Here is a 27,496-nt window from a genome sequence, read left to right on the forward strand (position 1 = left end):
CCTCAGACTGTGGGCAGAGTATAGGGGGAAGGACCGGAGAATCCTGGAATTGAAAAGCTTTGCTGTTGGTGTCTGGTCCTCCCAGGTCCCACCTACACCCCATAGTCTCCCTGTGGACCCTATTGACTTAACAAAGGCAATTTTTACCATAACACTCCTTTTTATATTGGCTTTTTGTTATGAGTAACAAACAGTAAATTAATATATAATCTATTGATACATCTTTGGACTGCGGAGGAACGGGTGTATCTTTCAATGGGGTGGGGGAGGGGCGTATAGTTGGACCTTCCTTGACCACTGGTGACCCATAGGGAACTATGGTGTCAACTGTGGACTATATGTTGAAGTTCACCTCCGCAACCTCAATAGTATCGCTGTTATGCACTAGGTATCAAAAGCCGTCTTTATTAGGCGTCTGTTCCATACAAGTTTTGGGTTACAGCAACTGCTTGACACACGGGAAAGAGCAAACACCTGCCTGGATGCTTAACATGTGCTCCAGTCAATACTCGCATCCCCTGCTGCAGTCTGCTTGAAAAGACATTTCTCTGTGTAGATTCTGCTCGATCAATGCCCCAAATCTGGTATTGGATCTCCACTCCAGCACACTCTATTCAGCGGTGGTCACAGTAGTAGTTGCCTTTTCAGGACCTCTGTTACCATTATTTATACTCCTGCAGTTGTTGGTGCATTAATCAGAGGTAAAAAGGATGGCAGGTAGTAGTCAGGGTCATCAACAGCACACCCTAAGCAGTTTCTCCATCCGTATGTGTTGTGACTGTGTCATCAGAGGTAGGTGGTTTCTCCTTGGATCCATATTTAAACCAACAGTATCCAATCAGAACTCCAGAAATGAATTTCTACATTTATGACACCTGTTATGCCCAATTAGTCCATATGGATCACTCAGTCATTTAAAAATCTCTTAATATAATCAATCTCAGGTAAGTACCAATTATAAAGAGAGACTAAGCGGTCTAATAAACTTATACAGAACATAAAACGCATAATGATTTTATTGCATATATTTGATCATATATTTCATCATAAAGGGCATCTTTGGACAGGTAATGTAATAAAATAAATATACCCAAAAATATGCATCAGCCACAGCTTTCTATGTGGTCTAGCAGGCTAATGTCCTGTTCTAATGCAGCTCAAAATCCTGAGTTTGAATCTCCTCTTGATTTTTGCTTCATATGAGCATATAAAAATAGAAAACAATTCAAAACCTAAAATAGGTTTCACTTTCACCATAGGTTCTCCTGTGGTCTAGCGGATTAATGTCCTACTACAATGAGTTTCAAATCCTATCTGGGTTTTTTTATTATTTATATAGGCATATGCAACACAAATATTAACACCCCAAATAGTTTTTATTTTCACCACAGGTTCCCCTGTGGTCTAATGACCTGTTCCATTCAGTCTCATATCTTGAGTGAGTTAAAATTTTGTTTCTTCAACTTTAATAAAAAAAAATGTTTTAAGGTTTTCATATTTCAAATAAAGACTCTCCTATGGTCTAATGGGCTGGCTTCCCACCCTTCCTAAGACTATGTCCTAGGTTCATATCCCATTTACGGGATGCAGTTAATTTACCGGTGTCCGGAATGCTGGACGGCGGAATCCCGACGCTGTACTAACGACGCCCATCTTTAGCCAGACGCCGAAATTCCGACGCCCGGCATCCCGAACGAAGATAAGTGGGGACTGTTAGCTGTTAGCCGCGGGGGGAGGGTTAGTTTTAGGGGGATGAAATCGGGAAGCCGGCTGACGTAAGCCAGACAGCCGGCTTCCCGACTGCTTTATCCTGGCGAGGGTTAAATGACAGGCATCTAAATGTAGACGCCTGTCACTTTTCCGACGCCGGGCGCCGCGAGCAGACAGCCACGGGAGGAGGGATAGGTTTAGGGCTCCCGGGGGGACTTAGGGTTAGGCACCCCCCCCCCCCTCGGGAGGGTTAGGGTTAGGCTAGGGGGAGGGTGGGTTGGGGTTAGGCACCCCCACAAGGACTTAGGGTTAGGCAGCAGGGACGGGGGGAGGTTAGGGGTGTTGGGTTAGTAAGTACTTACCTGGGGACGATCGAGATTTCCAGCGTTGTCAGGCTGCCACTGCCGGGATCTCTCCAGCTGTCTGCCTCACGCTGCCAGGAATCGAGCTGCCGGCCATGCGGTTCCTGCCGGCCATTCCAGTTTTAGGCACCCCCCAGGAGAGGGGAAGGGTTAGTCTAGGGCATGGGTCTTCAACCTTTGGCCCTCCAGCTGCTGTGGATCTACAGATCCCAGGATGCCCTGCCACAGTTTTAACATGCTGTTATATCAAAACGGTGGCAGGGCATGCTGGGATGTATAGTTCCACAGCAGCTGGAGGGCTAAAGGTTGAAGACCCCTGGGCTAGGGTAAGGCGCCACTGGGGGGAGGTTGGGCAATCCCCCCCGGGAGGGTTAGGTTTAGAGTGCGGGGAGGGGGTGTTAGGGTTAGGCACCAGCGGGGGGAGGTTAGGCCCCTATGGACTTCGAAGTGAGGGGTTAGGGTACTTACCAGCCCCAGTGGGGATATTGATGGTACGGGCTTCCATCGTCTGTATGTAGTCCGCCGGCAATACATCCGGTGGAATTACATACTGATTCCCCATTTCCTACCATGTCATTTTTCTAAGTTCTATTCACATGGATATTGTTTGAGGGAATTTAACAATACAGGCAATAACATTCTGATGTCTAGTGATCTTAAAACTATTCAGTTCTATATTCTCATTGAGGCCATCTGGCACTAGTGTTTCCAGGGAAAAGATCCAGAAGGCCTCTCTTGCACAACTGGGTATATCTGTCCCCACCTCTCTCCGTTGGGGTGACATGCTCGATCCCCTGGGTTCTCAGTACTGATATGTTGCCATCATGGTTTTCCGAAATATGTCTGGTTAGACTGTGATTACAATTCCTTTTATGTACATTTCTTCTACATTCCAAGAACCTTATATTTAAACTTCGAGTTGTTCTGCCAACATATTGCTTATTACATACACATCAAATCGCGTAGGATGTCTGACCGTTAATACATTTTATATTAAAAATAGCACCCAGAGTTGAAGAGGTGTAGTTAATACTTCTATGTAGAATAAAATGACTCGTAATACAAGAGGCTATAGATTGTAAGCTTGCAAGCAGGGCCCTCTTACCTCTATGTCTGTCTGTTATTACCCTGTTTTGTTCTATCAATGTTTCCAATTGTAAAGCGCAACGGAATATGCTGCGCTATATAAGAAACTGTTAATAAATAAATAAAATAAATAAGAGGCTCTCCCACATTTATAACAACCCTTGGATTTAGTAGACAACCAACTCGACAGCCCCTCCTCTTGTTTATTTGGTAAGTGACTTAAGATTCCTAGTCTTACAAAATATAATGAATGGTTGTTCTTCCAAATGTGGACAGAATTTTATCAAGCTTAAGAATTATAGTTTTTCCAGAGGATCTTTTTCAGTTGGCCTGAACATTAGATATAAGAAGATATGAATGGAAGTTTAAACTGATCCTTTCCTTAGCAAGAGATTTTTATTTAGTGAAAGGAGGGAACTCCTATCTCTCTTCAGGACTTCACTCAATGCTTAATTTAGGATCCCTTCAGTGTATCCTGGTTCTTTTTAAAGCTCAAGTAAGTGCACTTGCCTGCTCCAAAAATCCTTCTCATCTGAGCAGTTCCTTTGAATACGTATATATTGCCCTTTTGGAATATTATTTTTCCACTTACAGTGGTGGCAACTGGAATAATTAAGGTGGTAGTTAAAATCCATCAGTGATTGCAAAATAAGCACTATAGCGTGTTTTTACGCGATACAAGCAGTTAGGGACTCTGTTGTTAAAAATGTGCGGGTCCCGCAGGACGTACTGTAAGTTACAGACCTGTGTGAGCTGCAGCAGCCAATTAAAGTACTCAGCGTCTTCCCAACAAATCACAGCAGTTCTCAGTGCCTCCTTGTCTAATCGCCACACGAGCCCTGACAACCATCCCCCACTGCCCCCCTAACCCTGGCAGCTGCTAGGTTATCGTGGGCTGGTGCTGATTGCAGGGCTTGCTGCTTCTCTCCAGGGACCCTCAACCTGTGTGACCCACCACTGCATGTAATTGGCCCTGCATTGTCTGGTCGCGCAGGGCTGTACCATTGCGGACGTGACTGGACACTTGACTTGTACTGCCCTCCAGACGCCGGCAGCAGCGCTTGTGTCCGGCGCAGGTGACGTTACTGTCAGTGCACCATTGGCCAGCTCACTCTGCCTCAATTCTGCCCCGCAGCTTCAAACTTCTGGCTGCCAGCATTTGCGCCCCTCCTCCCATCATGTGCTGAATCCAGGGCCACAGAATGACAGCATGACGTCCTCTCCCCACAGTCCATGGTTTATCACTCGGAGATAAGTAAGCTAACTGGGATACAAGTGAGGGGATACATCTGAGGCAAGGGAGGTTGACATTGTCCGGATTAGGAGGGAGCTGGAGGTCCTTCCCTACCCAGAGCACTGCCTGCCGCTAACCCCATCTTTGCCCCCAGTACTGTCCCAGCTGCCATCTACCCTTATCCTCTCCCTACCCCCACTACTACCTTCCTCTAACCCCTTCCTTGCTCCCCCAGAACTGTCCCAATTGTAGTCTGCACTTTCCCAAACTTCTCCCTGCCTCTAACCCCAGCTCTACCTAAACTGCTATTTGCTCTTAACCTCTCTATCCCAAATGCTACCTAACCCCAGCACTGCCCAAGCTGCTAACTGACCCCAGCACTGTGCCAACTGCTGCCTGCCCTCATCCCCCATATGTGATGCGACCGAGATACCGTGGCGTAGGACCCCAATTTTTTAAAGTGAGGGGTCCCTGGGACCCACAATTTTTTCTGCTCAGCTCGATCATTGATCCACCTTTTTTTTTCTAAAAGTTCTTGTGCTGATTTAGTTGTCCTTGACCGAGAGGGCAATGTCCAAGAAGCTCATCTCAGTCTCGTGAAAAGTGTGTGAATTTAAGCCCAAGAGAATTAGAGTGTGAAATAAAGCAGACTGCGACAGGGGATGTGAGTAATGACTGGAGCAACTATTAAGCATCTAAACAGGTGTTTGCGCTTTCCTCTGTGTGACAAGCAGTTGCTGTAACCCTGTCCCATGTATGGAACAGACCACTAATAAAGACTGCTTTCGATACCAAGTGGATAACTGCAATACTATTGAGGTGGTGAGAGAGATTTTGGCGAATACATTACATACTTAAGCCAGCTATATGCATATGTGCAAGACTGCAAAATCACTGGCCTGGATCATGGCCCTGGGACACTTATAAGACTGAGTGCAGTGTGGTACTTAATAAGGGCCATTAATTGAGATATGCTTATATATGGTCAATTTTATTATGGTTTTATTTTAATGAATAGTTTTTGTGAATACATTTTATCATGACCTTATCGTGGTTGATTGATATATCAATCAATCAGTCTCCTTTCCTTATTGAGCATCAATTCATTATTAATATCACTCAGGACTGAGCTCAAAAACATATATATTATTTTTTATTAGACCATTAGCTCAACCCATGTTTTGAAACCTTTTCTCCATTTCTCACATTGTCAAATGAAAATCATTAAAATGAACCAATAATTGTCCTTGTTGCTAAACTGGTAGAGGAACTGATCAAATGGCAGCAAATTGTTGCAGTACATTTGATTTCATCTGTAACTGCAGTAGTGTCAACTTTTTCTTCAGAATCATGTTCTATGGAAAAATGCTACTGTACATTTGTAATATACTCATGACTTCTACAAATGCTGCCTTTGCAGTGTTTCCAACCCATTACATAGCACAAAGGATTAAATGTATTAAATGAACAGTGTTAATACATACAGCAATTTATAGTTTTATATCTATATTTCTGAAGACTTCAGTGTCTAACATAAAATAAATAGAAAAATATAAAATAATTCAGTATACCACCTATTAGTATGAAATTGATGTCTTTCTATACTCTTGTAGTATGAAGCGTTATTCTAATTATTCACATTAAACATTGCAGGTAGATTTCCCTACAACCATTGGTATGGTACTTGACAGGGACGATGGCAGCACACCAATGGAAACTGACGGAGATCAAAGCAAGTCAAGAGGTCCATCGTACTATATTGATACTAACACACTCAGGGTACCACGGGAAAACATGGAAGCCTTTTCACCACTCAAAAATGGAATGAGTAAGTTGTATTGTTTCCCTGTAGCCATGGAATGTCAGACTATATGCTATGTTCTAGATAATTTTTGATATCCTGAAACTGCTGTTCACTTGATTACAAATGATGGACATGGTACTGGTTCCTCAAGGACAACTTCACTTCACCTTCACAGCCTAGCAAAGTGGAATGTTGTAGGTCCTATAGTATGAATAACACTATAGCTACCTTTTCTGTATATGTAAAGTCCATTAACATAGACACTTCACGCGGCACACTAGGGGCATACGTTCACATGGGTGTGGTTCAGAACGTCCACCTGGACGGGTGGACAACATGTCAAGTATTGACCTTCACATTGCTAACATTTTGTCCGCATTCTGGCAAGGCACAATGTCGCAGTCGGCAGGTTGACCTTGCGTGTTTGCGGCGCTGGGGTGAGTATGCCTATCCCTAATTCTAATTACAACTAAACTCTAAAATCGTATTAAAAACAATCAGCTGTCAACATTATGAACGTATGCCCTCCACAGATGTGAGCGCATGAATGCTATGAAGTCATCACACCAGCCCTCAACCATCCTTATGGGCTCCGTATCAGTAGTGACATGCAGCATGGGTTTTTCTACTTCAGGGTCCATAGGGTATCCACAGGATACCTTGGGGTATAGGTGTGACGTCAGTCGCTGGGCACCATAGAGTTAAGCTTTTCAGCCTCCCAGGATGCACTAGGGTGCCCCTCCTATACCCCGCCCCCGAGCCAAGGCACCTCAGTTTAGTTTGGTGCCTGGCCGGCGTCGGGTGCACCTGTCGGAGTGGGGGCTAGAAGAGCCCCATAAGCTTTCTTCAGTGCAGCTGTGGCTGCACATCTGGATGTACAGCATGGACAGTCAGTCCTGACGTCCATGCTGTCTTCCCTACACCCCCGCCGGTACCAGAACGCCGGTACCGATCCGGGGATGCTGGTGAGCATCTGGGGTCACAGCTAGCGGTGACCCCAGATGTTCCGGACCATGGCTGGATCCAAGGGGGACAAAGGTAAGCAGCGGGGTCCCACGGTGGGTCCCCGCTTGTCACACGTTCCTAAGTCCCCAGGCAGGGGGCTCCCTGGGGACTGGCTGCAGCGTGGAGCCAGGCGACCAACCTGCGCTTTCCACTACCCCCTGGGACAGCGGACCGCAGCAGAGCGGTAGCGCTGCGGCGTCCCAGGGGTTAAATGCATGCCAGGGGAGCGCGCCTTCCCTGTCTCACAGCCGGCGCCTCCCCCGCTGCACACAGCCCCCTCTGCATGCTGCCGACTGGTCCTGTGGCAGCGCTCCTCCCCCAGGCCAGCCTCCTCTCTGCTCCTCGGCGGCCATCTTCTCCAGAACGCATTGGTGAACGCTGCTGAAAGCGCTGGACGGAAGCATCGTGGTCTGGGTCCCCCCGCATGCCTCTCCTCCGCTGTGGTCAGGTCTGTGTATGCAGCGCTGTGTCCTACCAGGCCCTGTGTCTGCGTAGTTGAGTGATCAGCGCTGTTAGTGCAGGAATTGATTTTCTTTGCATTGTATGTGACTGTGCTAGCGCTGCCTGTAACTTTTCTCTAAACTGTCAGCTTTATTACTGTCCCTGTTCTTTCTGCTAAGCCCTTGCGGTGCGGTGCTGCAGGGTGGTCTCTCGCCTATTTAAGTTATAATTGGTGAGAGAGGTCACATACGTGGTGCCATCATGTCCGAAAGTGATTTTCCCCTCCGGCTACAGTGTACTACGTGTAAAGTACCGTTAGCGGAGGGGGAGGGTAGCGCGGAGGGCCTTTGCCGGCAGTGTTTGTCCATGGCGCGGCCTCTTACGGTTACAGCACTGGTACAGGAGCCGCCCTGGGCTTGTTTCGCTCAGGCGCTTACAGCCTTAGTGGGCCAGTTAGCTCCGCAGCCCGCGTTTACACCGATGGGTTTATCCCAGCAGTCAGTGGTGTCGTCACCCATGCAGGGTTTCCCACGACAATTGGTGGTACCCCACAGTCTCCCTATTTCCCCGCTCCCGGTTTCTCAGGAGCCAGCGTGGGTTAACTCCCTGACGAGTTCTGTACAGCACTTGTCGGATGTGTTGCAAGGGGAGTCTGTGATGCGGCCGCATAAACGGCCGGTGGCGTCTCTGTCGGCTCCTTATGAGGATGACGAGGGGACGTCTGATGATGGGGAGATTCTGGATCCTTACGATCAGGAACCTCTCCATAAGAAGGACGCTGATGCTAAGTCCAAAGTATATATTCCTGGACTTATTCGGGCGGTCCGCACAGCCTTGGTGATTGAGGACGAAGTTCCCCCAGCGGCTAAATCTAAGTATGCCTTTTTCAAGGATGTGAAGGGCGATGCCACAGTCTTTCCTCTTTCGGGTCAGTTGGTGGACCATTTAGAGGAGGCGTGGAAACAGCCTGGCAAAAGATACCAGCCGCAGAGACGCCTGGCGGTGGCTTATCCATTCGCAGATAATTATTTTGCAAAGTGGGAATCCCCTCCACAGGTGGATTCTCACGTGACCCGTCTTGTCCGTAGTGCCACATTGCCGATGCCATCCATGTCCTCCCTTAAGGATGCTACGGACCGCAAGGTGGAAATCTGCCTGAAGTCCGCTTATTCCCTTGCGGGGGGGGCAGCACGGCCGGCTATGGCCATTTGCTGGGTTGCCAGAGCGATGGAGCGCTGGGCGGATTCATTAGAGGCTTCTTTTGATTCCGACTGTCCGGCCGAACAGGCGGAGTTGATTGGCAATCTCCGTGATTCGGCCACCTACATCAACGAGGCAGCCCTAGACATTAGTACTCTGGTGTCTAGGATTTCTTCAGCAGCGGTAGCTGCTCGTCGCACCTTGTGGCTGTGATCCTGGAAGGCGGACGCAGATTCCAAAAAAGGTCTGGAGGCGTTGCCATTTACCGGAGAAGTTCTCTAAGGTCCGGATCTGGATAAGATTGTGGCCACGCTGGCGGCAGCCAAATCGGCTTGTCTCCCGTCGGCCGCTGCTCCTTCTGGTTCTGGACCATCGTCCTTTCGGTCATCTAGGGCCCAGGGCAGGCCCAAACCACAGTCGTTTCCTCGACAGGCTGCTCCTAAGAAATCGGCCAAGCCCCGGAAGCAGGCATGGAGTACCAGACGTCCGGCCCCCAAGCCAGATGACAAGCCTGCGGCCTGACGGTCCGGGCCTCCCTTTGGGGGATCCCAGGGTGGGAGGCCGCCTGCTACAGTTCGCCCAGTGTTGGTCGACCACTACGACAGACACTTGGGTTCTGGAGGTGGTTTCCCACGGATACGCCCTCTCCTTCCGGCACAGACCCCCGGCTCGATTCTTCACCACGGGTCTACCATCAGACCGGAACAAGGCTACGGAGCTGCGGAAGGTATTGCACACTATGCTCCAGGCTGGAGTTATAGTGCCTGTTCCATTCTCCCAGAGGGGCCAGGGTTTCTATTCAAATCTATTTTTGGTACAGAAACCCAATGGGTCATATCGTCCGATTCTCAACCTCAAAGCACTCAACAAGTCTTTGCGGGTCCCGAAGTTTCGGATGGAGACCCTACGGTCCATCATTCTGGCGCTGGAACCTGGGGACTACATGGTGTCATTGGACATACAGGACGCTTACCTGCATGTCCCTATTCTTTTGCGCCATCAACAGTTCCTCAGGTTTGCAATCCGCAGCGACCACTTCCAGTTTCGGGCGTTACCTTTTGGCCTGGCGACAGCACCACGTGTTTTCACCAAGGTGATGGCGGTCATGGCGGCTTCTCTGCGGCTGCAGGGAGTCCGCATGTTGCCGTATTTGGACGACCTGTTATTGGTGGCAGGATCTCCAGAGCTCCTGTTACGCCACTTGGACCTGACCATTGCACTGCTGCAACGGCACGGCTGGCTAATCAACTGGCAGAAGTCCACTCTAATCCCGTCTCGGAGGATTCTGCATCTTGGAGCCTTATTGGACTTGGGACAGCAAAGGATCTTCGTGACGGAGGACAAGATCTCTGCTTTACAGTCAAGGGTGCGCAGTTGTCTGCACAGCCGCCGGGTGTCCTTACACTCGGCGATGAGGTTACTGGGCTCCATGGTGTCGGTGTTCGACATGGTGGAATACGCCCAGTTTCACTCCAGACCTCTGCAGCACCTGATCCTGTCCAAGTGGAACGGGCTGCCTCAGTCTCTGAAGTTCCGGACGATTGTGCTCACCCCGGAGGTTCGCCTGTCCCTTGCGTGGTGGTTACAGACGACCCACCTCAACAAGGGACGTCCGTTCTGGGTTCCAAATTGGGTCCTGTTGACAACGGACGCCAGTCTTCGGGGCTGGGGAGCAGTTTCGGGTCCACACTTGTTCCAGGGCAGGTGGACGCCGACAGAAGCGGAGCTTCCAATAAATATCTTGGAACTCCGTGCGGTCTTCAATGCTCTCCAGCAGGCACAGCGGTTTCTCCAGGGTCGCCCGGTGCAGGTCCAGTCGGACAACGCTACCACCGTGGCCTACATAAACAGGCAAGGAGGAACTCGCAGTCGGGCGGCTCTCGTAGAGGTCTCTCGGATCCTGGTTTGGGCGGAGCGCAATCTTCCGGCCATATCAGCGGTCTTCATCCCGGGAGTGCTAAATTGGGAGGCGGACTTTCTAAGTCGCCAGGACGTTCATCCGGGGGAATGGTCCCTGCACCCGGACGTTTTTCAACTACTGGTGGACAGGTGGGGTCTTCCAGAAATCGACCTCATGGCGTCCCGGCACAACAACAAGTTGCCGGTGTACGGGTCTCGCACAAGAGACGAAGGGGCGTCTCTGGTGGATGCTCTGTCCGTCCGGTGGACGTTCCGGTTCGCATACCTGTTCCCTCCGGTCTCCCTTCTTCCACGGGTAATCCGGAAATTCAAACAGGAAGGAGGGACGCTCCTGTTGATAGCTCCCGCGTGGCCCAGACGGCACTGGTTCTCAGACCTTCAGGGTCTGTCCGTGGACAGTCCTCTGCGGTTGCCGCTACGACCGGACCTTCTGTCTCAGGGTCCTTGCCTTCACCCGGACCTGACTCGGCTGTCTTTGACGGCGTGGCTGTTGAGACGGCCATGCTGAGGTCCCGGGGGTTTTCCAGCTCTGTGGTGCGTGCCATGTTACGAGCTCGGAAACCGTCTTCCGCGAGGATATACCATCGCGTGTGGCATACGTTCTTCCAGTGGTGTTGACCGAGAGGTTATGCACCGCAGGAGTTTCGTCTGTCTCGGATTCTCGCCTTCCTGCAAGCGGGACTAGATCGTGGGCTTCGCCTTGCTTCTTTGAAGGTACAGGTTTCGGCCCTATCTGTCTGGTTTCACCGTAGGATTGCTACAATCCCGGATGTGCTCACCTTTATGCAGGGTGTTCTCCGCATTCAGCCGCCCTTTGTTCCACCTGTGGCGCCTTGGGATTTGGCTGTGGTCCTGAGGGCTCTCCAAGGACCGCCGTTTGAACCACTGGGCTCAGTGGATCTTAAATGGCTAACAGCTAAGACTGTTTTCCTTCTGGCCATTGCTTCGGCCAGACGTGTTTCTGAGTTAGGGGCTCTTTCTTGTAGACCCCCTTTCTTGGTTTTTCATGGGAACAGGGCAGTGCTCCGCACTCGGCCCGAGTTTCTTCCCAAAGTTGTTTTCCAGTTTCATGTTAACGAGGAAATAGTTGTTCCGGCCTTTAACTCACCGGGTCTTTCCGTGGGTGAGGCCTCTTTGGATGTTGTGCGGGCCTTAAGGACTTATGTTGACCGCACTTCTTCGTTTAGGAAGTCGGACGCTTTGTTTGTCCTCTATGGCTTCCGTAAAAAGGGTTGGCCTGCTTCAAAGCAAACTTTGGCAGCCTGGATCCGTATGGCTATTTCTGATGCTTATCTTCATGAAGGCCTACCGGTCCCTCCTTCTCTGAAGGCTCATTCCACTAGGTCTGTGGGTCCTTCGTGGGCAGCTCGACGTGGTGCCTCGGCAGTTCAGATCTGCAAGGCTGCTACGTGGTCCTCTGTCCATACCTTCGTGAGGTATTACAGGTTTGACACCTTTGCCTCTCAGGATGCTTCCTTCGGGCGGCGGATTCTCCTTTCTGCACAGGAGCGTCCCCACCCTTAAAGGATACTGCTTTGGGACATCCCCAAGGTATCCTGTGGATACCCTATGGACCCTGAAGTAGAAAATATGAGATATGGTAAGAACTTACCCTTGTTATCTCTATTTCTACGAAGTCCATAGGGTTCCACAGGACTCCCGCCCTGTCGCACCTGTGCTGCAGATGGGCTTTGCTCTGGTCACCGGTTTTCCGTCTCCCTCTGGTGAGAATGTGATTCTTGTATGTGTCCAGATCTTTTTTCTCTCTCTTCCTTCTCCTCCTCCGGCCTATGGCATGATAACTAACTGAGGTGCCTTGGCTCGGGGGCGGGGTATAGAAGGGGGACCCTAGTGCATCCTGGGAGGCTGAAAAGCTTAACTCTATGGTGCCCAGCGACTGACGTCACACCTATACCCCAAGGTATCCTGTGGAACCCTATGGACTTCGTAGAAATAGAGATAACAAGGGTAAGTTCTTACCATATCTCATATTATGTGGCATCATGGCAACTGTTACATAATGGGTTCGACATTCCCGTGGGACATGAGCAGTTCCGCATTGGTACAAAATTCTGTCAGACGTAGCGTATACACGTTCTTATGCTGGTATTTCTACTTAAGGGTCCATAGGGGGTCCACAGGGTTGACCTTGGGGTATAGCTTGGATCTGGATCCACGGGCACCATACAGTTAAAGCTTTAGCTCCCAGGATGCACTTGGGTCCTCCTCTATACCCCGCCCCCGAGCCACAGGCACCTCACCTCAGTTTCAGTTTGGTGCCGGCCGAAGTCGGTTGCACTGTGCAGTGGGGCTGCAGGAGCAGCCCCATAGCTTTATTTTTACAGAAGAAAAGTTTTTTTTTTTTTTTTCTCTTGTTTTACACTTAATGCAGCAGCATAGGACTATCCTTCTGGACGTCCATGCTGCCGCTTCAACACCCCGCTGGCGCTGCGACGCCAGTACTGATCTGGCGATCGCAGCGGGACCCCAGAGTTAGTCCTAGCATGGCTCCGGGACCTCCCTCTGACTGCTGCCGGACTCTACGGGGAACAGGTAAGCCGCGAGCAGCGCTCTTAGCGCCGCTTGCGGGGGTAAATGCAGTCAGTTGCCGCCGGTCTCTGGGGACAGACCGGCGGCGCTAGTAGCGGCGGCGGGCTCCCCCTCATGCAGGCATACCCCGCGCTCCCCTGGACCACCAGGGTATAAGTTCCGGAGGGGAACCGGCATCCCTGGGGTTAAATACTAGCCGGGGGAGGCAGCCTTCCCTGGTTTAGCGGCTCCTCCCCTCAGCTCAGCGCGCATTTTCTCACGTGTACTGGCGTCGCTGAGCTGCTCCTCTGCTGGCCACTCCTCCTCAGAGCTCTCCGGCTATAACGCAGGCTCCCAGGCAGGTACATGGTCAGGTCCCCCTGTGTACCTCTCCCCTACCTAAAGGACAGTGTACACAGCGCTTTAACTCCCCCCAGACACTGAATCTGGGTGGTTGAGGGCAGCGATTGGTGCAGTAAGTACAATCTTCCTGCATTGTATGTGACTTTGCTAGCGCTGCTGTCTGTACTCATTTTCTAACTTGCTGTCAGCTTATATCTATCCCTTTGCTTCTCCTACAGCCCGAAGGTGTGTGGGGGAGGGGCGTTTTTCTATTAACCTCACAATCATGTATTTGTGATGTCAGTCACATACTGTTGTGTGCTACACAGTACCATATTTTTGGGCCTGTTTGTGTTGCATGCTGGTGAGTGTGAGGGTGTTAACACCGTATGTCCTCTGCTGATACGTATTTATTGTACAATTACTGTATCATGTCTGATGAGGAGACTGAGCACTCCGGGGCTCCTGTGTTGCTTTCCTGCAGACGCTGTTCTGCTGGTGTTAATGGGAGGATTTATCTCAGGATGGTCTTTGCGGGCAGTGCCAGCTGGCACCAGGCCCCTCTATACCCCCTACGCAGCAGGACCCCCCTTGGGCGATGTTTTCACAAGTGCTGACATCTATTGCAGATGTCGATCCCTACAGTGACCCCTTCTGGGGCATTGTCCCAGCACTCTATCTTCCATTCCCCGGATATTCCGCAGGTATTGCGGTCTCCCTCCGGGGCCCAGACTGTGAGACAGTATTCGGTGCTGCCTGTGTATGTCCAGCCTCCCCCTGTATCACAACAGTCTTTTCAGGGCTTCCCTCAGTCGGCTCCTCCGCCTTGGGTGGATGTTCTCTCCAACTCTGTACAGAGTTTGGCGCCTTCATCCTCGGCTTTTCAGTAATTTTTGCAGGGTGATGTGCCTCAGAAGGCGACTAAGCGGCCTGTTGTGAGTTTACTCACTGCGCAGGTATCAGAATCGGATCCCTCTTCAGATGATGGAGAGGTCCATGAGGATTCTGATTTGGATGCTGTGGGACAGGAGGTTGAGCCTAGGTCCTCCATTAATGTTCCAGCATTAGTTAGGGCGGTGCGGGCTATTCTCAATATAGAAGAGGAGGCACCGGTCCCTAAGTCCAAGTTTCCTGACTTCAAGAAAGCAAAGGTTACTTCTAATGTGTTCCCTCTGTCCGATCAGTTGGCGGATCATATGTCGGCGGCCTGGCAATTACCCAGCAAAGAGATTCCAACCGCAGAAAGGGTTGGCTTCTCATTATCCCTTTCCTGAGGATCATTGCAGGAAATGGGAGACTCCACCGGCGGTGGATTCACATGTCACTCGCTTGGTTAAAACCGCTACGCTACCATTGCCGTCTATTTCCTCTTTAAAGGATCCAACGGACAGGAAAGTGGAGATTTGTTTGAAGTCGCTCTCCGGAGCGGTGGCGCGCCCGTCCTTGGCCATTTCCTGCGTGGCTAAAGCCATTGAGAACTGGGCCAAAGCCTTGGAGGATTCTCTTACGGACGGTGTTCCGGATGTTTAGAGAGCATTAGTGGCACAAATGAGGGATGCCAATTCCTATATTGGGGAAGCATCATTGAACGCAAGCATGTTAACCTCTAGAGTTTTGGCTGCGGCTGTGTCTGCTCGGAGATCCTTGTGGCTGCGGTCCTGGAGGGCTGATGCGGACTCTAAAAAGGGTCTGGAGGCTCTCCCCTTTAATGGAGATTTGCTATTTGGTCCAGACTTGGACAAAATAGTGGATACCTTGGCTAAGTCCAAGTCGGCTTTCCTCCCTTCGGCTTCTGCGCCGGCTAGGGTGAGGAGCACTGCCGTTCGGTCCATTCGGGTTCAGGGTAAGGCCAAGGGCCAGTCCTTCCCGAGACATTCAGCGACCAAAGCCTCATCCAAACCCAAGAAGCATATGGAATGCTTGGCGCCCCTCTTCCAAACAAGAGGATAAACCTGCTGCCTGACGGGACGGGCCTCTCCCTGGGGGACCCCAGAGTGGGAGGCCGACTTCTCAGATTCGTCCAGTGTTGGTTCAGTACCACCACGGATGCTTGGGTTCGAGAAGTAGTCTCTCAAGGGTACGCCCTGTCGTTTCGGTGCAGGCCGCCCCACCAATTTTCTTGCACGAGTCCTTCGCTGGACAAGTCCAAAGCTTCGCATCTCTGTTTCTGGTGCAGAGACCCAATGGGTCTCATCGCCCTATTCTGAGTTTAAGGCCTCTGAACAAGTACCTCAGAGTTCCCAAGTTCAGGATGGAAACATTGCGGACCATCATCCTGGCGATGGAACCGGGGGACTTCATGGTCTCCCTCGATATCCAGGACGCCTATCTCCATGTGCCCGTGGCACCGGCACATCAGCGGTACCTGAGGTTTGCTATCTTAAACCATCACTACCAATTTCGGGCGTTGCCTTTCGTTCTTTCCATGGCTCCGAGGGTTTTCACCAAGGTGATGGCAGTCATGGCTGCCCACACATTCGGGGTCAGGGTATACGGTTGCTGCCGTACCTGGACGATCTGCTGCTGCTGGCGAGCTCCCCGGAGGTGCTTCTTCATCATCTCCACCTGACAATTGCTTGTCTTCAAGCACATGGGTGGTTGATAAATTGGAAGAGGTCGTCTCTGATCCCATCTCAACGGATGGTCCATCTGGGAGCACTTCTGGACTCCAGTCAACAAAGGATTTTCTTGACTCTGGAAAAGGTATCCTCCCTACAACTGAGGATACACGGTTGCCTAAGCAGTGGCAGGGTGTCAATACATTCGGCAATGAGTCCTGGGGTCCATGGTGTCGGCATTCGACATGGTGGAGTTCGCCCAGTTCCATTCCAGACCCCTGCAGGGGCAGATTCTTGTGGCATGGAACGGGTTGTCCCGCCGGATACGATCCCAGATACTGGTATTGTCCCCGGAAGTGCGCCGGTCCTTGGCGTGGTGGCTGCAGTCAGCTCATCTCAGCCAGGGTCGCCCCTTTTGGATTCCGGACTGGGTTCTGCTCACGACAGATGCCAGTATCCGGGGTTGAGGGGCAGTGACCGGCTCGTTGTCTCTTCAGGGCCGTTGGTCGGCGGAGGAGGCCGTCCTTCCCATAAACATTCTAGAGCTACGGGCAGTGTACCGTGCTCTTCTGGCGTCAGGCACCGTTCTTCTCGGAAGAGCAGTTCAGGTGCAATCAGACAACGCCACCACGGTGGCATACATAAATCACCAGGGAGGAACTCGCAGTCGAGCTGCGATGTTGGAAGTGTCCCAAATCCTGACTTGGGCGGAGTGCCACCTTCCAGCAATGTCGGCAGTCTTCGTCCCGGGAGTCCTCAATTGGGAGGCAGACTTCCTCAGCCGTCACGACGTGCATCCCGGGGAATGGTCGCTTCACCCAGAGGTGTTTCAACTTCTCGTGGACAGGTGGGGACTGCCGGAATTGGACCTGATGGCCTCTCGTCACAATTACAAGTTGCCCATATATGGCTCAAGGACAAGGGACGCAGGCGCAAGCCTAGTGGATGCGTTGTCAGTGAAATGGTCGTTTCACCTAGCGTATGTTTCCTCCAGTCTCCCTGCTCCCTCGGGTACTCAGAAAGATCTAACAGGACGGAGGCACGTTTCTGCTGGTGGCTCCAGCTTGGCCCAGACGTCCTTGGTACTCCGATCTCAGGGGCCTGTCTGTAGACTCTCCGTACCTTCTGCCTCAACGTCGGGATCTGCTGTCTCAGGATCCCGGCCTTTACCCGGATCTGGGTCGACTGTCTTTGACGGCGTGGCTCTTGAGACAGCCGTCTTAAGGTCCCGGGGCTTTTCAAGCTCTGTCAACAGTACCATGCTTAGGGCACGTAAACCTGCCTCTGCACGGATTTACCACGGAGTGTGGCACACTTACTTTCAGTGGTGCGAGTCTAGAAGCTATGACCCTCGGGTGTTCAGAGTTTTCTAGGATTTTGGCATTTCTGCAGTCAGGTCTTGACCTGGGCTTACGGCTTGCTTCCCTAAGAGTTTATGTATCGGCCCTGTCAGTGTGGTTCCAACGAAGGATTGCCACACTGCCTGACGTTCACACTTTGTTCCAAGGTGTTCTGAGGATCCAGCCTCCCTTTGTGCCTCCAGTGGCTCCGAGGGGCTTAGCGGTGGTTCTTCGGGTCCTGCAGGGACCTCCTTTTGAGCCTCTTGAGTCGGTTGACCTCAAGTGGTTAACACTTAAGACTGTGTTTCTCCTGGCTCTTACTACGGCCAGGAGGGTATCCAAGTTGGGGGCACTTTACTGTATCCCCCCCTTCCTGAGTTTTTGCCTAAAGTGGTTGCTAAGTTCCACATAGATCAGGAACTTGTGGTGCCAGCTTTTCAGGCTCCGGGTCTTACGGCTGGCGAGGCTTCGCTGGACGTGGTCCGGGCTCTCAGAATTTATGTTGAATGGACGGCCTCTGTTAGGAAGTCCGATTCGTTGTTCATCCTCTTTGGTTCCATAAGAGGGGTTGGCCTGCCAACAAACAAACTTTAGTCCGTTGGCTTTGTTCTGTTATTAGGGAGGCTTATATACAGGAACGTTTGCCTGTTCCAGCCTCGGTTAAGGCTCATTCCACTCGGTCTGTAGGCCCTTCTTGGGCTGCTAGACGTGGTGCCTCCGCTGTTCAGCTGTGCAAGGCAGCCACTTGGTCTTCAATTCAGACATTTTTGAGGTTTTATGCGTTTGACACCTTTGCCTCTCAGGATGCATCCTTCGGGCGCAGGATTCTCCTTTCTGCTCAGGAGCGTCCCCGCCCTTAGTTGAACTGCTTTGGGACATCCCCAAGGTCAACCCTGTGGACCCCCTATGGACCCTGAAGTAGAAAACAAGAGATATGGTAAGAACTTACCTTTGTTATCTCTGTTTCTACGAAGTCCATAGGGTCCACAGGGCGCCCGCCCTGACGCACCTGGCTTCAAATGGGCTGTGGTACTGGTCACCGGTGTTTCCGTCTCCCATTTCTGTGAGTATGGTTTCTTGTGTGTTCCAGTCTTCCTTCTCTCTGTTTAGTCTCCTCCTTCGGCCTAGGCTACTTACCAACTGAGGTGCCTGTGGCTCGGGGGCGGGGTATAGAGGAGGACCCAAGTGCATCCTGGGAGCTAAAGCTTTAACTGTATGGTGCCCGTGGATCCAGATCCAAGCTATACCCCAAGGTCAACCCTGTGGACCCTATGGACTTCGTAGAAACAGAGATAACAAAGGTAAGTTCTTACCATATCTCTTGTTATTTAAGATTAGGTTAGGTCTCTCTTCAACAGACTGTTTATGGTGTTATTTAATATGCGGTTGACTTCTGTATTCTCTTAAACTAGAATATCTCTTTAGACTATAAACAGAATATTTGTTTTACATTTGAAGTGAATTTCAAAAAACTCTTAAGCGACTGAGATAATTTTCTGTTTCTTTTTAGTTGAAGATTGGGATAGCTTTCAAGCTATTTTAGACCATACTTACAAAATGCATGTCAAGTCAGAAGCTAGTTTACATCCGGTGCTGATGTCTGAGGCGGCTGTAAGTACATTTGTTAATATGTCCAATGCTTCAAATGATACATAAACTGTTCATTCTTATAAATCATAAACTAGTCTGTAATATTGTCACCAAAATTGTTCTTTCTTCTTCAGGGTCCACAGAATCTACTTGGGGTATGTAGTTGGAGAGATCCATTGCACCAAACAGCTACAGCTTTAAAGCTTCCAGCATACACTGGTCCTCCTTCCTATATGCCCCGCCTCCAGCCACAGGCATTCAGTTTTTTGTTTGGTGCGCGGCAAGTATCCAGACGCACCTGTTTAACAGCAGACTTTTTCTTTTGATTTACCTTAGTTTTTTGAACTTCTGAGTCGAGCAGTACTAGGCGCTGAATAGGACGCAGATACTGCGACTCAATCTACCTCCGCCGATGCCGAAACGCCAGTACCGCTATATGCCCTGGGGATTTTGGCGGGCCTCAGCGAGGCTTAGCTAGTGGCGTCGCTGGGGTCCGAACTGCGATTGAATTCGCGGAGATGGCAGGTAAGCGATTTCCCGTGAGGGGAATCGTGCGCGCCGCAGTGCAGGCCTCCGGTGTAGGAGATATACCAGAGGCGGCTGCGGGTGAAGGCCTCGTGTAACGTGTACTCATCAAGGCGGTCGGGCCATATCGTCTGTCGCCGATGATGGGTAGTAGATGCACTAGAGCGCACTAGTTAGCGTTTACTACTGGGTCATATCAGATCACCCCAAAAATAAATGAAATGTCCACCACCCATCTCAGATTTCTACGAAAAATTTTTAGTTGAGAGGATGTCAAATCAACTATTTCTGCCAAATATCTCGCCTGTCTGATATTTAGTTGATTAAATATTGATTTTTCAAGTTATTAAATAATTTATTAACCGCGGCTTCTTTATCCAGGGTGTTTATTAGGGAATCGCCACAAAATTTGGACCCCTAAGGTAACTTTTCCTCCCGAATCCAAAAACCCAAATCAAATTACTTTATCTGCCTCATGTTTTGTGTTACGGCAAAAATGCATGTTTCTACTTCAGGGTCCATAGGGGTCCACAGGGTGACCTTGGGGTATAGCTGGATCCTGGATCCTCGGGCACCACGGAGTTAAAGCTTTTAGCTGCTCCCAGGATGCACTTGGGTCCAACCTCCCCTATACCCCGCCCCCGAGCCACAGGCACCTCAGTTTTAGATGGTGCCCGGCCGGAGTCGGGTCACCCTGCGGGGTGGGCTGCTGGAGCAGCCCCCTAAAGCTTTTAATTTTTTATTTAACTTAGTTAAATTTATTTATTTATTTTTTACTACAGTTTTTCTACAGAGCGGCAGCGCTGGGCTGTCTGTACAGACGCCCACGCTGCCGCTCCTTCTCCCTGCTGGCGCCGCGACGCCAGCACTGAACTGGGGATCGCGGCGGGGGAAGCCAGAGTCTGTACTAGCCGGACTCTGGTTTCCCCCGGGACTGCTGCCGGAAGACGCCGGGGAGATCAGGTAAGCCGCGCACCACTGATTAGCGGCGGTGCGCGGGTTCCTTTCAAATGCAGTCCCATGCCCCCGGTTCTAGGGGACAGACCGGGGGCGCTAGCGGTGGCGGCGGGCCCCCCCTCCAGCGGAGGCATACCCCGCCAGACCACTAGACCACCAGGGTAAATTAAGCGGCAAGCGGGATGCCGGCAAGCCCTGGGGTTAATATGCTAGCCAGGGGAGGAAGCCTTCCCTGTCTAGCGGCTCCTCCCCTCAGCTCAGCGCGCCTTTCAGCTCGTAGTCTGGCGTCGCTGAGCTGCAGCTACACGGCCACTCCTCCTCTGAGGTCTCCAGCGGCCATTTTCTCTGTGGCAGCGTGGATACTCTCAGGGAGCACGCGGACCGGTCCCCCTGTGTACCTCTCCCCTGCAGAAGGACAGTGTACACAGCACTATAGCCCTCCCAGACACTGAATCTGGGCAGGTTGATTGTAGTGGAAAGGTGCAGTGAGTATATCTTCCTGCATGATGGTATGTGACTTTTGCTAGTGCTGCCTGTCTGTGTCTTTTTTCTACTTACTGTCAGCCTGTACCTATCCCTTTCCTTCTCCTACAAGCCCTACAGGTGTGCGGGGGAAGGGTGTTTCTACTGACCTCACCTATATAGATCACGTATTTGTGAGGTCCGTCACATACACTTGTGTGCTACACGGTGCCATATTGTGGGCTGTTGTTCAGCACACTGGTGAGTGCGCACGTTTTCTTCCTAAGTCATGTCTGAGGAGGAGATTGAGCACTCCGGGGCTCCAGCATTGTTCTCCTGCAGGCGCTGTTCTGCAGGAGTGGATAGGGAGGATTTGTCACAGGACGGCCTGTGCGGACGGTGCCAGGCGGTCCCTGGTACGTCTAAACCTCCCATTTCGCAGGAGCCACCATGGGCGATGTTTTCCCAGGTGCTGGTGTCCATCGCGGACCGTCTGTCGGTCCCGACTGCCGCCCCTACTAGGGCGTTGCCCCAGCCTGCCATCCCCCATTCCCCGGGTGTCCCACAATTATTGCAGACTCCCCCGGGGTCTCAGCCTGTTGGTCCCTATGCGGGGTTGCCAATGTATATTCAGTCCACCCCTGTGGCACAGCCGGCTGTGGTGCCGTTTCAGGCTCCTGTGACAGCTCCTCCACCCTGGGTGGATGCGCTTTCCCACACTGTCCAAGATTTGGCGGCAGCATCTTCGGCTTTTCAGTCGATGTTGCGCAGTGACGTGCCCTCCAGGGCGTCTAAACGCTCAGTCATGGCACAGGCTGCGCATCTTTCGGATTCTGAGGGGTTCTCTGATGATGGTGAGGTACAGGATGACTCAGCCTCAGATGCCTCAGTCCAGGAGGTAGACACTAAGTCTTCCATCAATGTGCGGGCTCTGGTTAAGGCGGTGCGGGCTATTCTTCTGATTGAGGATGAGGCACCCGCTCCCAAGTCAAGGTATCCTAGTTTTAAAAAAGCTAAGGTTACTTCTACAGCGTTCCCCTTGTCTGATCAGTTGACTGATCACATGGCGGTGGCCTGGCAGACGCCCAGTAAGCGTTTCCTGCCACAGAAACGCTTGGCGTCCAATTATCCATTCCCGGAAGCGCATTGTAAGAAATGGGAAACTCCGCCTGCAGTCGATTCCCATGTAACACGCCTCATCAGGAGTGCTACTTTGCCATTGCCGTCTATATCCTCGCTGAAGGATCCTACGGACAGGAAGGTGGAGACTTGTCTAAAGTCTATTTATTCTCTCTCAGGGGCTGTAGCCCGGCCGTCCATGGCCATCTCCTGGGTGGCCAAGGCCATTGAGGGGTAGGACACGTTTACGGATGAATCTCCGGACGTCCAGAGGGCGTTGTTAGGACAGATGAGAGATGCCGCCTCCTACATTGGAGAAGCATCTTTGGATGCTAGCCTGTTGACCTCTAGGGTTTCGGCGGCAGCAGTGTCTGCTCGTAGATCCTTGTGGTTGCGGTCTTGGAGAGCAGACGCGGATTCAAAGAAAGGCTTGGAGGCCTTACCTTTTAATGGGGAATTACTATTTGGTCCGGACCTGGACAAAATAGTAGATACCCTGGCAAAATCCAAGTCAGCCTTCCTCCCTTCAGCTACTACACCTGCTAAGGTCCGGAGCTCGGCGTTTCGTTCCTTTCGGGTTCAGGGCAAGGCAAAGGGTCAGTCCTTCCCGAGGCAGTCCGCACCCAAGACCGCCTCAAAGCCAAAGAAGCAAGCCTGGAGTGCTAGGCGCCCTTCTTCCAAGCCAGAAGATAAGCCTTCTGCGTGATGGGACGGGCCTCCCTCTGGGGGACCCCAGAGTGGGAGGCCGACTTCTTCAATTCGCCCAGTGCTGGCACAATACCACCACGGATGCCTGGATGCGAGAAGTGGTCTCCCAGGGGTACGCCCTGTCTTTTCGGCACAGGCCACCTTGCCAGTTTTTTTGCACAAGTCCTTCTCAGGACAAAACCAAGGCCTTGCAGGTTCAGGAAGCCATAGAGGCCTTGCTGATGGCGGGGGTCATTATACCCGTACCACAGTCTCAACGTGGGATGGGGTATTACTCTACGCTGTTTCTGGTGCAGAAACCCAATGGCTCTCATCGCCCCATCCTCAATTTGAAGTCCCTGAACAGGTTTCTCAGGGTTCCCAAATTCAGGATGGAAACTTTGCGTTCCATCATACTGGCGATGGAACCGGGGGATTATATGGTCTCCCTGGATATCCAGGACGCCTACCTCCATGTGCCTATAGCAACATCGCACCAACTGTTTCTGCGGTTTGCTATTCTCCACAACCACTACCAATTCAGGGCTCTACCCTTTGGTCTCTCCACGGCACCAAGGGTATTTACCAAGGTGATGGCGGTCATGGCGGCTCTCCTTCGGAGCCAGGGGATACGGTTGCTACCGTATCTAGACGACCTCCTCTTGCTGGCAAGCTCCCCGGAGGTACTGATCCAGCATCTCCACCTGACGGTCGCTTGTCTACAGGCGCACGGCTGGTTGATCAACTGGAAGAAATCCTCCCTCATCCCATCACAACGGATGGTTCATTTGGGGGCCCTGCTGGACTCTCGTCAGCAACGGACTTTTCTGACTCCAGAGAAGGTCTCCTCCTTACAGCTGCGGATTCACAGTTGTCTGAGCAGTGGCAGAGTGTCGGTGCACTCAGCGATGAGAGTTTTGGGGCCCATGGTGTCGGCATTCGACATGGTGGAGTTTGCCCAGTTCCATTCCAGGCCCCTGCAGGGGCTGATTCTTTCAGAATGGAACGGATTGCCACACAGGATCCGCTCTCAGATGCTGGTGTTGTCCTCGGAGGTGCGTCTGTCCCTAGCCTGGTGGCTGCAGACAGCGCATCTCCTGGAGGGGCGCCCCTTTTGGATCCCGGAATGGGTTCTGCTCACGACAGATGCCAGTCTCCGGGGTTGGGGGGCGGTGACAGGCTCCTTGTCACTTCAGGGTCGTTGGTCGGCGGAGGAAGCGATTCTTCCCATCAACATCCTGGAACTGCGGGCAGTATACAGAGCCCTGCAGTCGTCCGGCACCGCTCTTCACGGAAGGGCCGTTCAGGTGCAGTCGGACAACGCCACCACGGTGGCGTACATCAATCACCAGGGAGGGACTCGCAGTCGAGCTGCGATGTCGGAGGTGTCCCGCGTCCTGGCTTGGGCGGAGCGCTATCTTCCAGCTCTCTCGGCAGTTTTCATCCCAGGAGTCCTCAATTGAGAGGCAGACTTCCTCAGCCGTTACGATGTGCATCCCGGGGAATGGTCGCTTCATCCAGAGGTATTCCAACTACTCGTGGACAAGTGGGGGCTGCCAGAGCTGGACCTGATGGCGTCCCGTTACAATCACAAGCTGCCTGTGTACGGGTCAAGGACAAGGGACGCAGGCGCAAGTCTGATAGACGCGCTGTCGGTGAAATGGCTGTTTCAACTGGCTTACTTGTTCCCTCCGATATCTCTGCTGCCTCGGGTCCTGCGCAAGTTCAAACAGGACGGAGGCACACTGATCCTGGTGGCCCCAGCGTGGCCCAGAAGGCCGTGGTACTCCGATCTGCGGAGCCTGTCCATCGACGCTCCGTACCTCCTACCTCAACGGCGGGACCTGTTGTCTCAGGGGCCCTGTCTTCACCCGGATCTGGGTCGACTATCTTTGACGGCGTGGCTCTTGAGACAGCCGTCCTGAGGTCTCGGGGCTTTTCTAGCTCCGTTATTACCACCATGCTGAGGGCGCGCAAGCCTGCTTCCGCGAGGATCTATCACAGGGTGTGGCACACTTACTTTCAGTGGTGCGAGGCCAGAAACTATGATCCCCAGGTGTTCCGAGTTTCGCGTATTCTGGCTTTCCTTCAGTCCGGTTTGGACTTAGGATTACGTCTTTCTTCACTGAAGGTACACGTGTCTGGTCTGTCGGTGTGGTTCCAGCGCAGGATCGCTGCTATGCCGGACGTACACACCTTTTTCCAGGGTGTTTTGAGAATCCAGCCTCCCTTTGTGCCACCTGTGGCCCCGTGGGATTTGGCGGTGGTTCTTAGGGCCTTACAGGGTCCTCCTTTTGAGCCCTTGGAGTCAGTGGAGCTCAAGTGGCTAACTTTTAAAACTGTTTTCCTCTTGGCAATTGCTTCTGCCAGGAGGGTTTCAGATTTGGGGGCGCTTTCTTGTCGTCCCCCTTTTCTGATTTTTCATCAGGACAGAGCGGTGCTTCGCACTCGTCCTGATTTCCTGCCTAAGGTTGTTTCCAGGTTCCACATTAATCAGGAAATTGTTGTACCAGCCTTTCAGTCACCTGATCTTTCGGCTGGGGAGACTTCCTTAGACGTTGTAAGGGCACTCCAGGTTTATGTGGACCGGACTAGTTCTGTGAGGAAGTCGGATTCTTTGTTTATCCTCTTTGGTTTTCACAAGAGGGGTTGGCCTGCCAACAAACAGACTCTAGCCCGTTGGCTTCGTTCTGTTATTATTGAGGCTTATATGCAGGAGGGTTTACCTGTTCCAGCCTCTGTTAAGGCTCATTCCACTCGGTCCGTGGGCCCTTCTTGGGCTGCTAGCCGTGGCGCCTCTGCTGTTCAGCTCTGTAAGGCGGCCACCTGGTCTTCCATTCAGACCTTTTTGTGGTTCTATGCGTTTGACACCTTTGCCTCTCAGGATGCATCCTTTGGGCGCCGGGTTCTCCCATCAGCACAGGAGCGTCCCCGCCCTTAGTTGGACTGCTTTGGGACATCCCCAAGGTCACCCTGTGGACCCCTATGGACCCTGAAGTAGAAAACAAGAGATATGGTAAGAACTTACCTTTGTTATCTCTGTTTCTACGAAGTCCATAGGGTCCACAGGGCACCCGCCCTGACGCACCTGGCTTCATATGGGCTCTGTGACTGGTCACCGGTTTTCCGTCTCCCATTTCTGTGAGTATGGTTCTTGTGTGTTCCAGTCTTCCTTCTCTCTGTTTCGTCTCCTCCTCCGGCCTGGGCTGCTTACCAACTGAGGTGCCTGTGGCTCGGGGGCGGGGTATAGGGGAGGTTGGACCCAAGTGCATCCTGGGAGCAGCTAAAAGCTTTAACTCTGTGGTGCCCGAGGATCCAGGATCCAGCTATACCCCAAGGTCACCCTGTGGACCCTATGGACTTCGTAGAAACAGAGATAACAAAGGTAAGTTCTTACCATATCTCTTGTTTTTTCGAATAGAATTAAAAACACTAGGTTCCATTGACATTAGGGATCCCATTTTTTTGGGGGGTGCTTAAGAAAAAGTATACATTACTACTACAAACCAAATCAGCAGGGTACTCTGTTTCATAGTGGAGAGAAAAAATCGTCACGCTGACGCTTGATTACTAGTGTACCGCGTACATAATTTACACATTTGTTAAAAGCCATACCAAAAAAGTTAACTAAACTGAGGCAATGGGATACAACTCCCAAACAGAAAATTAAACTTAACAAAAATTGATGGGAAGGGTATTCTCTTTAGAGAAACCAAAACTGAAACTTTCCAGAGAAAGAGAGAGGTAGACAAAGAAAGATAGTCAATTATGGCAGCTGCTTATTCAAAGTGCACATTTGGTAGTCTTTTAAATATGGACTGCCATATTACTAGCTACTCAAAAAACATTGGATTACATAGCTGGGACCACTTTACAGATGAAGAAAAATAACTTTTGATTATGAGAACTGAAGTTTCAAATGCAGTAACCAATGATCCTGGAACCTCAGTCTGCTACCATCATGGAAAGCTTCTGCTGCTAAGATATGAAGACTTTCAGAAAACATGCTGTAATCCTTTCGTCTCACAAAAAAGGAGCAAGAAAAAGCTTAAGTTATGTCACTGAAGTGGGCCAAATAACATGGTGACTGTCAGCTTAATGCTGTTATTAAGCCAGGACAGAAAGTTTGCCCAAAAATATTGTATTACTAGATTTTGCAGAAAATTATTAATTCGTGTGTCAGGATGCAGTTCAAGGATTCCACTGGGACACTTCACAAGCAACACTCCACCCATTTGTTGTATATTTTAGGCAAGATGATTGTGACACTTTAAACTGTGAGCCTTTGAGTTATTAGCGATACCCATGACCATGTAGCCATAACTGTGCATGCCTTCATTACGGTAGTTATGAAACACTTAGTGAAACTATTACCAAAATTGGAGCATGTTTACTACTTTAGTGCACAATACAAGAACTGCAAAAACTCTTTGAACTTATTCTTCCATAAGGATGACTTCAACATTCAAGCAGAATGGAATTTTTTTGCCATATCTCATGGTGAGAGTCTGTGTGATGGCATTGGAGGAACAGTTAAACGTATAGCCACACGCACCAGTCTGCAAGTAGTGGAAACCCATCACATCTTGATACCTTTGGACCTGTATAGCTGGGCAAATGAAAAT

The 27,496-nt window shown here is 51.2% G+C and overlaps 1 protein-coding gene across 1 annotated transcript in view; it reads left to right on the forward strand.

Moving 5' to 3' along the window:
* The window catches only part of ACTL6A (actin like 6A), an 89,420-nt gene that overhangs the window by 24,199 nt on the left and 37,725 nt on the right, over positions 1 to 27,496 (forward strand). Inside the window, exons 3-4 of the mRNA XM_088452439.1 lie at positions 6,046 to 6,220; positions 19,042 to 19,142. Coding sequence (XP_088308565.1) covers positions 6,046 to 6,220; positions 19,042 to 19,142 — 276 coding nt within the window. The remainder of the gene's footprint in view (positions 1 to 6,045; positions 6,221 to 19,041; positions 19,143 to 27,496) is intronic.

The sequence above is a fragment of the Taudactylus pleione genome, unplaced genomic scaffold (assembly GCF_031769625.1).
Source record: "Taudactylus pleione unplaced genomic scaffold, aTauple2 ptg000037l, whole genome shotgun sequence".
Lineage (NCBI taxonomy): Eukaryota > Metazoa > Chordata > Amphibia > Anura > Myobatrachidae > Taudactylus > Taudactylus pleione.